This window comes from Cygnus atratus, chromosome 1, assembly GCF_013377495.2.
Source record: "Cygnus atratus isolate AKBS03 ecotype Queensland, Australia chromosome 1, CAtr_DNAZoo_HiC_assembly, whole genome shotgun sequence".
NCBI lineage: Eukaryota > Metazoa > Chordata > Aves > Anseriformes > Anatidae > Cygnus > Cygnus atratus.
Window position 1 is genome coordinate 40,848,487 of NC_066362.1, and position 13,383 is coordinate 40,861,869.

At 35.8% G+C, this 13,383-nt stretch overlaps 1 protein-coding gene across 2 annotated transcripts in view; it reads left to right on the plus strand.

Annotated features, from left to right (window-relative positions):
* ZDHHC17 (zinc finger DHHC-type palmitoyltransferase 17) overlaps positions 1–13,383 on the plus strand; it is a 76,262-nt gene that overhangs the window by 44,692 nt on the left and 18,187 nt on the right. For both annotated transcript variants that reach the window (XM_035544068.2, XM_035544067.2), the window contains exons 8-10: positions 3,688–3,813; positions 5,092–5,234; positions 7,925–8,025. In XM_035544068.2, coding sequence (XP_035399961.1) covers positions 3,688–3,813; positions 5,092–5,234; positions 7,925–8,025 — 370 coding nt within the window. The remainder of the gene's footprint in view (positions 1–3,687; positions 3,814–5,091; positions 5,235–7,924; positions 8,026–13,383) is intronic.

Here is a 13,383-nt window from a genome sequence, read left to right on the forward strand (position 1 = left end):
ACAAGGCCTTACTTCACTTGGCACAAATGATAGAAATATGCTTTAAACAAACAAACTTATTCATCCATTTTCTTAAACAGCATGGAACAGTCTTTTTAAGGGTGCAGTCTAATTTTGCTAGTAACTTTATAGGTTCTATATCCAGTAGATGTGTACTGATGTGAATACGTGTCCTAGTCTGTAAGGTCAGTTGTGTGGATGAATTATGCTTCTAGTCTCACTCTTGCAAACTGTTGAGAAGCTCTTCCCTGTGCCACCTGGTTAAAAAAAAATATATATTTTGGGGGGGAAAAAAAATCAGTGTGTCATAACTTGCTTCCCTTGACAGACTGATTAGTGCAACTAGAGTTTGAAAGTCCTCACTTTACCTACGCTTCTGGACTCTTAGGAAATCTGTAATACAAATTTGTACATTTGGCCAACTGAAATTATATCAGCTAGCCTGAACGCAGTTCGTGGTCTCTCCTTCATTATTGACAGACAGCAGCAGTCAGTAGAAAAACAGGCTTTTGAACCTGCTGGATCATAATATCCTTCCAGTCATGCCAGAAGATACGTGCTTGATTTCATTATCTGCTGCCTGCCTTCTGCAGTGGAGTCAAAGTTCTTGCATGCCTTCCCACAGGTTTCTAGGATCTTCAGTTGTCAAAATCATTCTAGCAGTGGTAGTTTTGCCATACTGTTGTTGGATTTATGACAGATAGCTGATTTGGGTGATATATCTTACGTTCAGCAAAAGCTCACGGTAAACATAAAATTTTTGGTAGATTTCTTTAGACAGATAGGTATAAATTCAGTTTTGTGCTTCTCCTTTGACTGTTCAGCAAAAAAAAAAAAAGTTTTCTTCAGCAAAAAGCTGTTTAGGTGGCTCATGTTTCTCTAGATAAGGGAATCATGAAAGGCTTCTCTCTAATGCAGTCATTTCCAGATTTCTGTAGCAGTATTTAGTGAAGTCCTTTTCTCAGCTAGTCCATGGAAATGACCAGAAATAATAATAAGACAGCTAAAGTTAAAGAAATACACTGGCTGACATCTCTTTATCTTTTTCCAGGTATGAAGTAGATGAAATGCTAGATGTGAATGTTGATCTTTTTGTTATCGGCTCTAGGCAGCGTATGTTAGAGAAGTGCATGCTGTGCTGGCGTTCTAGGTTTGGAACGGATTGGAACCAGTCATCTCAGTGAGGTGCTACTTTCACATTGCATGACAGTTCAAGAGAGCTAGTGGGGGCTGGCTACGTAAGAGAGTAATATAAACAATTGCACTCTTCTAGAATAAAGCTTGGTACTTTGGAGAAGAAAAAAAGAGAGAGAGAACGCCCATCTTGGAAGTAAAATGATGTAAAGTAGCATCATGGATTAGTAACACCAGAATGTACATATATCACAGGTTTAGTAGTTTCAAGTTAATCAAGTGGGTTTGTCCTGTTCTTGTTATTTATCCTCTTTGTATTTTGCTGTACAAGAAATAACAATTTTCTTTTGGTAGTAAGATTTTCTTTTTCGTTTTTGAGATCTGAATTACAGTTGGAAGTGGAAGTTGCTTTTCACTAGTCAAAGGAATGTTGTTTTTTTGTTTTGTTGTTGTTTTGTTCTTTTTCTGTTTTGTTGTTCTTTCATTTTTGTGTAGGTAAAGTATCTTGCCGCGCCAGTAGACAGACTGGGCAGATAAGAACAGGATTTCACAAGGACTCAGTTTATTACTGGGATTGGGAGGGAAATCCGTAAATTTTACTTAAGTATAAGCAGAAACTCCTTTTTGTTCTTCCCTAGAGTGTGAAAAGAGCTTTTATCATTTAAAGAAGATACTTTTTAGAAAAAAAATAATTAAATCTGTTAATGAATCATTGAATGGATTTTAGGTGTAGTTTCTTGATTATGCAGTGTATCTGTAGGTTTGTCCGTGGAAGTCTGTATGTAAAGTTCCCTATGGTAATGACACTTCAGACTATTCTTTCTGTCTAACCGCTTAATCTTAAAATATAATCTGTTGAAGCCTTATTGCTTGCTGGCAAACTAAGTTGGTCACTAGACCAAGATCCCTGATACTTTTTGGTTTTGTTTCGCTTTTTAAGCAAGTCAGCCACCCATCCCTGTGAATACAAGGAAAATATTAAAATGGCCAGATGATTAGACACATAGTCAAAGACTTCTTTAAAGCTCCCTCAATTTTTTTATCTAGGCAGTTCCTAGGTGTCTCATGGCCCTCTAGTGGAAGGGATGCTCAGCTGGACCCCAAGACAACTTCAGGATTTACTTGGGAGATCAACTCCCAGAGGGAATTGCTTGTCCACAGGTAATCTTTACAGTCTGGATATTTAAGGTGATATTCAAAAAAAAAAAAAGAAAAAAAAAAGAAGACACGCCTGGAGTTTTCCAGATAGTAGCAGTTCAAGATGCAATTACATTTGTGATGAAGCAGGCACCATAGTTTGATTTCAGGCATTTCTGTTGAGAACTGAGAAGTCTCAATCTGTTTCTTAATCTGTTTCTTAATCATCTGGCTAAATAACTTTGAAGCCAAATTTTGTCAAAAGGTTATTCTTTTCTTACTGATTTTGGTAGTTGAACTCTTTGGGCAGGCATCATGCAAGATCCTGTTAGGCAGCAAAAAGCTTCACCTCATAATCTGTAGCATGTGCTGTTTACCCTCCTTTTAGAGATTTGGAGCAAGAGATGACAGTTAAGTAGTTGATTCCCATTTTCTTTCTACAGGATGTAGGTAGCTAACTGTCCTTTTTTGTCTTTGACATCTCTTCTGTCTATAGTAATTATTGCCCTTTGTGGGTAATTTCAGTTTCTGGTACCTGTCTCACTTTTTTTTTAGGAGGGGGCCAAGCGATGGAGGATTCAGCCATTTTTCAAGCCTCCATGAATGGTTTGTTTAGGAGGGGATTTAACTCCAGTAGAAGAGAGGAGGAGTCAAATGCAAAACTGAAGCTGGAGGTACCTGCAATTGGTTGTCTCTTGCCTCCTCTGTAATTTTAGACCTAGTCAGTAACTTTCGTTTAGCTCTCTTCCTAAAAGTTTAGAAAGCAATAAATTCAAATCAGTTTGGTAGGCACCTTTGGCCCCTGTATCTCTCTCTCTTTTTGCTTTGTCTGTCAGTCCTCTCAGCGTAGGGAATGCGAAAGCATGGACCATTGCTGGCTTTGCACCCAAAGTATGCGAAGCGCAAGCCAAGCATAAAAATTCGGAATTTTGGAATAAGTTGAACGCGAGCAATCAGAAGCATTCCGTGATATTAGTAACTTCTCTCTGCCAAGAAAGCAGAGAATTAACCGAAGTCAGGCTTTAGACTGGGAGAGTTTCCATGATCCAGTGGGTCACGAGTTCTTTTTCTTTGCTTGATTTCTGCTGCCTGTCAATAGCCAAGGGGGAAGCACAGTCTTTCACTTACAGGCTAGTGGACTGTGTATAGAACAGCGAAGCACAGATGTGTTATGCCAAAGGCAATGATTATTGCTACATCAAGACATACATCAGCGTCACACCTTAATTCTATATTTGTCCACTTGTGTAGTTATGGGAGTGTGAAAAAGACCAAAAGGAATGAAGGATGATTGGTGTCAAGTAAGCTGCAAAGGAATAAAAAAGCCAGAATCTAGCTTAATCTGATTTTAAATATATTTCCCTGAATGCATTTTATTTTTAAATTAGATTTTTCCCGCTTCTATACTCCTGGCAGGGAGAATCACCACTTGATCTAGCAAAACAGAGGAAAAACGTTTGGATGATCAATCACCTACAGGAAGCAAGACAGGCTAAGGGATATGACAGTCCATCCTTTCTGAGAAAACTAAAAGCTGATAAGGTGAGAAGTAGTATAACACTTATGTAAATCAGTGTTACTGCTGATGTTGGTGGGAGAGGGGTCTTGTTAGTTTAAGGTAAGCAATTCCACACTGTGCATTCCCCACATTTTAGTCTTAGGAAACATCATTTTTTATGACAAAAGTAATTTCAAAAAAAATTAAAAAAAAAAACAACACACCAAAATAAACAACAACAAACCACCCACAACTTTATTGAAGGCAGGAGGAAAGAAAACCATAAGCCTCCACAATTACCTTTAGCTATTGTGCTGCCTAATTGTTAAGAAAGTACCAAGCAGTGGTACTGTTGGGCATAGCCAAGATTATTGCAAAGCTGATTTTCAAATATCTGAAGGAAGAGAGAGTTTTAGATAGCCTGAACTCTACTCCCTATTATGTAGTATTTTCTGTTCAATGCCAAAAGCAGTCAGTCTTGGCAGTATCATAATGTCATAAGAATCTCTAACGTGGAGGCCTTCATCTTCTCAGGTTAATATCTAATACTGCAGATAGGAGGAGACAAGAAATAAGGATATAAAGGGTAATGTGTTGCTCTAGCATGAAAAACCGTTTGCCTGTAGTACTGAGGACTTACATAGCATTAATGTTTTCTTACCAATGAGAGTATTGTGCTGGATATTAAGTGTTGCTGTCATTGATTTGTAATTATTTCTTGATTTAAAGATACATTGCATCTTGATTATTTTTTTAACAGTATTGCCATATAAGAATGCAACAAATATGGCCTTTAAGTGATTTGTGCATTGCATTATGTGCACTGTGACTGTGCTTTCAGTATCCAGAAACAGTTCAAAGTGCCTTGATCAGGAATTGTATGTAATATGAGGCAAAACAGGTCCTATCTTTCTTCGTATACTCTTCAGTATGACTTAATCTATTACTTACGTCACTTCATTTGTTAATGTTTGCTGAGGTTATCCTGATTTATATAGTCATTTATGCACTTCACAATGTTTTTTTAAAAAAGAACTACTATTGCCTTTATTCTGGATTAATACCAAAGTCTCTAAAAGAGGGTTCTTCTAAAGCAAATTACTAATTTGTTACAGAATTTTAGGAAGATGATTTTTTTCTTGCACATACACTGTAGATATATAAATATAGGAAATGACAAAAAATCATGACTATTCCTTCCTGTATGTCAAACTTCCTGAAAAATTATACAAGTTTTTGTGACTGTCCTTTTTATTATATAATGTTGTTATACAACCTGTTCGTAAAAGTAGAATTGCTTACTGATATTTGTTTCTATATAGGAATTCCGTCAGAAGGTGATGCTGGGAACTCCTTTCCTAGTTATTTGGCTGGTTGGGTTCATAGCAGACCTAGACATTGATTCTTGGCTCATTAAAGGGCTGATGTATGGTGGCGTTTGGGCTATGGTGCAGTTTCTTTCAAAGTAAGTGTTTCACCAGGACACTGTCTGCTTAGCATGCACTCAAGAAGTGTTTTGTTGGCATCATACTTATTGGATAAATAATCTGAAATTTCTATTTTTATGCAGTTTTTGGACATGCAACTTTTTTTTTTTCTTTTTTTTAAGAACTATTTCTGGGAAAGTTCTTGTGCAACTTTGCTCTTGGAGTGCTCAGTTGTCTTGCAGATAGACATGGAATTATCTTGGTTGAATGCCATTGAGCTAATAGAAGCTAACAGCAGAACAGAAATTCAGTTGTTCTCCAGAGGAGGGTGCTGAATGTCTGCCTACAAAGGGTTATCAGTGTGAATTTTGTAGAAAACAGTCAAGGGAAAAGCTACCAGAAAGGGATAGAAGAAGGATGTGCAAGTAAAAAAATTAAAATTAAAACCCATGGGTTTAGAATTTAAATACCCAAATGGTATCTAAAGAGACTTACAGAGAGAAATAGTCATGTAGGATTTGTAGCTTCTGTTTTTGTGGAAGGGGATGACTAAAGAAAAAGGCTGCTTTCTTATAATGTTGCTTTGTTACCTGATCATAAAGAACTTCAGATGTATTCATGATTTCTTTAAATAACTGTAAATGTACATACGAATGCACACACACAGAGGTGTACTTCAGTGTATTTTCAAGATCCTTAGACTATTTCATCAGTGCTTTGCTTTTCTTCATTATGTGTGGCATGTATAGAAAAACCTATTATATCATCATACTTAGGAACTTTGTGCTCTTCTGGCATTGAATGTCATGTTTGTTAGAGCCAGTTCCTCCTCTTTCCTTTCTGTTTAGAAGAAAAGAATATATTTCTGCCCTGTAAATCAAATTCACAGAATCTAAGTGATCTTAATACACCTGGGGGTGTGTGGTCATCAGGCTCTTGTCTCTGCAGGATCTTTGTGATAATCTCAGTCTGTTTGTCACCTCTGAGGCTGTACAATCTACTGACCTCTTCCCACAGCTAGTTTACTTGGCAATGCAAATCCTCAACTGCACCTCCTACTGGCAAGGATAAGATTTCAAGTTTCTCAAGATGTGTGTTTCTTCAAGTTTTATATTTTTGACCTACCTTGCACTAGTTCAGGATTAACATTATTTCTCTCATCCTTTGCTTAATGTTTAGTTGGTGAAAAACAATTCAAAATCTATTTCTAGGTTGAGATTTGAATGAATTTTTTGCTATTATTCTAGTAGTATTTCCTTTCCCTTTCAAATTTTAATAATCTGCTTAGCTCTGCTTTCTTCCCTACTCTATTCACAAAAAAATTAAATATAAATCACTGAAAGAATGGTTATTGCTGAATAACCACCGTGTGTTGAAATTTATATTTGCATATTATTTACCATCGTAGCTCATCTGCCTTACAGGATTTTCTCAAAATACCTAAGAAGCTTCCAGTAGAGGAATGAAAGTTACTGCAAGGGAGTAATGGAGTAAAATGAAAACTATTCAATGCACACGTTAGTCCATGGCAGCCCTGAGGCACTATCAGGACAAAAAGTGAAAAGCTTCAATGTAAGGATGTTTAAACGGGTTTTGAAAGAAGTTTTATTTCAAGGAGTTGAGCAGTTTAGAGTGTGATATGTTCAGCAACTTTTTTTTGAATATGGAGTTACCTAGTCAGTAACCTAGTTTGTCCCAACTGAGTTCAGATTCTGTGCAAAATATTCTTTAAAATGCAAGAGTGTAAGAAGGTGAAAAGAATTCAAATGGCTTATTTTTTTATTAAAGAATTAACATTCAATTTTGGAACCTGGCAAATCTAGTGATGTGGGAAATTGTCTGTTTTTCCTCTGACTTTCTGTTGGCAACTGTAACAGAAGCAGAAGATTCAAGAATCAGAAATATTTCAAACACGTAGGCTGATAATACCAAGGTCTCTGAAGCCTTTTTCTTACTGAAGTAATTTTAACATGTAATTTCCATTGTATGAGTTTCCTAAATACCTTAGAATCTCTTGTGTAAATATAATTTGCAACTGCTATCCATGCTGTAGGTTAGAAATCTCATAGGTGTGTACCTGTTGTCAGTGTAGTTGTAGCTAAATATTTAAGCATTCTACATTTCTTGTCCAGGTTTTGACTGCTGTGGTGCTATTGTGGTGGCTTGTGACTTATTAAAAGTACAATGGTTCACTGAGTATAAAACTAGCAATCAGGAAAAAACATGGGTTTTCTGATATAATGAACAATTTCAAAACGATCAAACTGAATACTTTTTTTTTTTTCCTGTTGAGAGGATGGAACATTTTTTTAAAGTATATAGCAAAGATTTTTTTTTTATATAAGATCAGGAAACATTGTGTGATTATATAGAAAAGATCAGTTTTTATAAAGACAGTTTTTTTTTTTTTTAATTCAGCTATTAATGTCTTATTTTCTGTAAAGCACATTTCTCAAGATATACAGATTGTGTTTATCTCATTTTTCTGGGATAGAACTTCAAAAGTGAATGTATAAATTTTAATTAAACACATTCTAGTCGTGTCCATTCATCTGGACAGGTTGAAAACTGAACTTTGAACATAAAAGTGAAGAGTGTTTTTGTGGCATATTTTGCAATATCCCATATAGTAGTACATAGTATACTAGGAATTGTTTTTTCAGAAGCTGTAGTTTAGGATTTATGCTTTATAAGTTCAAATTTATGTGACATTGTTCTTGCTTTACAGGTCATTCTTTGATCACTCTATGCACAGTGCATTGCCTCTTGGAATATACTTGGCAACAAAATTCTGGATGTATGTGACGTGGTTCTTCTGGTTTTGGAATGATATCCTTTTTAGTGTACAGTAATATTTCTTTCATGTTAGTAGTATGAGGTAATACCCAGAATCATCCTACATATAAGAGTAAGTAAACTAATGAAAATTTTAAAAAGCTGTCACTAATAAAAACACTCTGTCTTGATGGTAATTGTTTTATTACTTTAAAAATGCGCATATTATTGCTTTGCTTCAGTAAGTAAGAGGAGGCAGTCAGCAAAACCTCCTGTGTTTTACCAGTTTCTTCAGTGGGGAAATGTAAGCAAGCCTGTAAAGTGTGCTGTGGCTGTATGTTGACAAATTTTAATTTTCTGAAAAGCAGTAGGTAGTTTCATGATATGTAGTAATTCTAGCGGAGTTAGCTTTGTAGGTAGTTCTTGAAGATTTTGCGAATTCCATTCCATACATACTGTAGATAAGTTTAAGTTAACTGTATTTTCAGTCTCTGAAGATGAATGTATTAACAACACTAGATTATAGAGACTCTGCATACACCCATGGTTTATGTTTTTGACTGTCTGCCTACATATAAACCCTACATACCGCTGGGGGTAGAAATTGATTCAGGGTTCACTGAAAAATATCAGTTATCCCCCTTAAGGAAATAGATTTAATTTTTTAAGCAACTTGAGTATTGTAATTACAATAACTTCCAAACCGTCTAGAGATTTAATGTTTTCTTAAATGTTTAATGTAGTTCTTGTAGCTGCAAGTAGTTGAAATGAACTTAATAAATTAGTACCCATCACAATGTATTATAATGGGTATTAGCTTGACTCTTCTGGAAATAGTTTCTGTTTCAGAGGAATTATACTATGAAATAAGGTAGTAGCACCACTTTTATCATCTTCTTAATACGTTCTCCAATCTCAGCTAAATGAGCCTCATGTTTTTGGGTTGCGAACAGAGAGGAGATCCTGTTTACATGCTGCCTTGGGCTACTGTGTTTGTAAAGGTGCTGCTGTGAATAATAGCTTTCTTAATATATTATGAGATGACTGCTATTGCATACTTTTTTTTTTTTAACAAGAAAATCTAGTATCTGTTAAGTACAAAAAATATTTCTATCCGTACTAACATGAGCATGTCTTGAAACAGGCATTTAGAAAGGCTGATACTACTACCAATCTCTTTCTGCTCTGACTTCCTGTTTTTTTCAATTTAACTTACTGGTAAGTGCAGAATGAGGAACATGAATACAATATAAATAACAAAAATGTATTTAAAAGAAAACAGTAGTTAAAAGTGGAGGTATACTTTTCCATTTCTTGACGAACAGAGTAGATACTGTCTGAATATGTCATGCCATTAGACTGAAGTTGCTTTTCTGAATCCTTGTGCTCCAAGCCTTATAGGTTTTCTTTAGGAACTCGTGTTTGTTAACACTACTGTATGTTTTGGGTAGCAAATACTGAGCTGCTGTGAAATGCTTTCTTGTGCTAACGCAACGTTATCTTGAACCAAATCTAAGTATGTGTTTAATTTTAAGTTATAGTCCTTGACCATATTAAAATGGCTGCCACAGCCAGCACAGCATGCTGATAGCCTCTATCTTGATGTAAAAAGCTGTGCCTTAAGGCTAGCAAATTGTGAGATTTTTTTTTTTCCCTGAGGCTTGCAGTTCTTCCATATTCATATGAAAATGTATGTATTTCCTATGTACCAACTTACTCAGATTTTTATTTCTGGTAGCTGTCCTGATTAATGTAATTTGAAGTTTATGTCACAGGATAATGTTTATTGTCCACTAGAAGTAGTCAGCATAGACAATTAATTACATTAATATAAAAGTCTGACTTCAGAACATCAATGAAATACTGTGCTGCTTTTGTAATTTAGCGTAGATGTCACAAAAAAAAAACACCTTTGCAACAGTCTTTTTGCACGCAGAAGTAGTAGTTTAAAACTTCAGTTCCTACTGATTGCTTTCATTAGAGCTGACACAATTCTGTGTGACAAGCAGCTTTAATGACATTGAGGCCATCTTCCTTTAATTGATGATTTTAAATTGGAAGTCTTTGTAATAAGATTCCAAATTCATTCTTCTTCTTCTGGAAAATTGCCCTGTAGCTTTATTGCAAAAAAAAGAAATTGCATGCCTGCTCTATTTTTATAGCATGAGGCACAGTATTGTGGTTGGGGAAAGGATTCTTGTATTTTTACAGCTTTATATGATTACTTACAGCAGACCAGAGTACTACTACTTTATACTCTGTAATGCTGATGTAATGAAACTTGTCCTGGTAGTTTTCCTGAATGCTGACAATATCTTGCTCAGGAAAAACGCACTAACTTGAAACAATTGTCAAGGGATGCCATACTGGAACTTTAAGTGGAATATTATAAGTAATGTGAAAGTCTTTACTGATCCAAGTGATACATTTAATGTTCAAGTATTTGTTAAGAATTCTCTTTTCATATAGATATGTGTAGGGTGTCTGAAAGATCATCTAGTCTTCTGGATTTAAGCCTAATGAGGCAGAACAGGACAGTGTATCGTAAAGAACATACAAAACTAACGATTAGCAGCACATTTTCTTGAATTTCAGGGTGGTCACATGGAAAATGTAAGTTATAAGACCTAACGGTATGTCTTTCAAAAGACCAATCTTGAAAGTAAATTGAAATAGTTTGTATGAATCTAATGTACTTAATTATGTAAATGTTTCAATCGGATTGGATTTTTCCCTGCAGTTTCTAAGACTAATTTATTTGTTAAAAGAGAAATACTGTTCTTGATGGGAATGAGAAATGTGTGAGCTGGGTATTTATGTATGAATCTGTGTTCCCATGCTTCCCTTCTGCTTTCTTTGTGCATAACAAAGGATAGTTATGTCTTGCTCTCGTAGTGTATCGTAATCTTCTACTGTTTGCAAAGCAGGAGTAAATAATAATAATAAAAATCCTGCACACTGAATCACTATGTTTTAATTGATTTTTATTTTTAAAGGGGAAAAAACAGTTGAAAGTACACTTTCAAATAATAAATGCAGTAGAATTTAACATTTCATTCTGTTCTTTTAGCATTTACAGGTAGTATGTTCTCTTGTGTCCTGTAAAAGTTCAGGGCACATATACTGGGTTAATATGTCAGTTGTTCATATAGTCTTTTCAGTTACAGCTGAACAAATAGATCCTGTTGTGTCAGAGGTGCTTTTGCTGCTCTGTTTTTCTAAGGTGTCAGGGTGTACTGTAACCCCAAATATTCATAGGATAATTGTTGTTGTTGTTGTTCTACCCCTTCCATTTGATGCAATTGTGAGTATGTAGTTTTCAATAATTATGCTTTTTTGTCATGGCATACCACTTGCAAAGCTGAGGTAAGGAGGTAGAAACCAAATGGTCTGTATGTTAATAATTTATTATTGACTGATGCTTTATCGGTTACCTTTACGTTATGACAAATACACTTCATATATTAGTGGTATTTAGGTGAAGGAAAACAAGTACTGCACGTTTTTTCAATTAGTGAAAGAAATAGTAGTTTTTAAAACTGGTTGTAAGAGAATTCATGATGATTTCCATGCTTTCACAAAGCTGTTGCAGTAGCATAATGTTTTAAAGACAGTAACAAGCCAGTTGGTACAGTTAAGCAGTAAAAACAAAGCAGACAGTATCAAAATTTAAACGTTGCCGCCAGGAAAACAACAGAAAGTCTTGCATGGAGAAAGAAAAAAGGCAGTGGCTTTGTTTCTAGAGGAACTAAAACCAGGGGAAAAGAATCCAAACCCCAGTTCCAGCTGTCCATGACTTACGTTCCCGTGTCAAAATATTTTTTCTAACTAAAAAGTAAACATTTCTGGGGTGCAGGAGATGGTAGCGAATTCAATTACTTCTTGGAAACTAAAGGGTTTTTCTTTATAAATAGAGGATGGAGGTGAGGTGGAGAGCCTTTGCAGAGCTTTTGTTGGTAAAAAAAAAAAAAAAATGAATATAGTCTAATAAATTCCTATCAAAATGAGACCTCTCGTGTACCTGTCTTCTGTTCCCTACCTGCCTACCTGTAGGCTTGGATCCAGATGTACAGCTGTTACGAATTGGCAGATTCATTAGCCGGTATTGATCTGACAGCTTGTGTTAGCTGCAGATCTTGCTCTTTAGGAGAAAAGGACTTTATTACTGGCTTAGTAGTGAGTGGAAGAGCATATCTTGGTTTATAATGTGTACTTTGGCTTGGTTTCAGAGTTTGTTGCAGGGTGTGTAGCTGTGATACCAGGAATCATCATTTGTTTGGGCCGTTCTAAATAGGCTGCAAGTCAGGATAAAAAATTACCTGATCACGTGTTTGCATCACTCGTGGGGTTTGGGGTGGGGATTGCTTGTTTGTTTTTCTTTCTTTCTTTCTAATGAGATAGTCTCTTGGTTCCAAGTGGTTTCCTGGAATAATTTTCAGCCTGTTGTTCTTATAATTAAAGGATGCTGATTGAGACTAAAAGTAGGAAACATTTCATGCTTGTTTCTGCCTTGTCCCTCACAGTGAAAACCAGGGAAGCCTCATAAAAGACAGCAGATTGGTGATGGTGCCAAAGGTAAATGCTGTATCATGCTTTTTGCAGCCATTAATATGGTAATGTGGTTTCCTTTGCCTAGTTGTAAATGAGGATGTTAGGACAAATGAGGCACTGTCTCTGGAGAACCAATTCCCTCTGAAGCTAATGCTAAGCTACACGGGTTTTGTTATGTATGGAGAGTTTTGAGAGATGTCTATGATACAAGTTGCAAAGATCTCTTTGAAAGTAAATATCAGAGGGGAATTCATAATTAAAAAAAATAATTGCATGGCACTGCTTGTCTGACTTGAACATCTTAATGCTGAAGCTGGGAAGTGGATTTTTCTTTATGTAGTGTCTGAAGGCATACAAAGTGACTTAAAGTAAGTGAGGTGAATCTCACAATTGGAGTTTTGTTCACACTAGATGCTAGAAATGTCCTAGAAAATACAATTCTAACTTTTCTTTCTCCTTTGAAGTCTGGATGGTTTTTATCCCTTCTCCCCAGCTTTGATTCAAACATTCGGGGGAAAAAAAAAAAAGGCAAAACAAAACGTATTTTTAAGGTACTGATGAAAAATGCTGTTTTTTTTTCTTCCTCACATATGTAGTTATTGCTTGCCTATATGTAGTTATTGCTTGCCATAGGGACTCTCAACGTCTCCCGTCTGTGGTACTTACCTGCCACAGTTTAGATGGTCAGCATAGCACTCATCTCAGAACACCACAGTAAAAGGCAAAACGTAGACTGTAGGGAGTCTCTTAGGCTCTCCATGTATTTTATAGAGTAAAAAGTGGGAAGGGCACATGTAGAAAAATTCTGTGTACTGAATTTCTTCTCTGGTGGTTTGGATCCGTAGACAACTTCTTGATCAC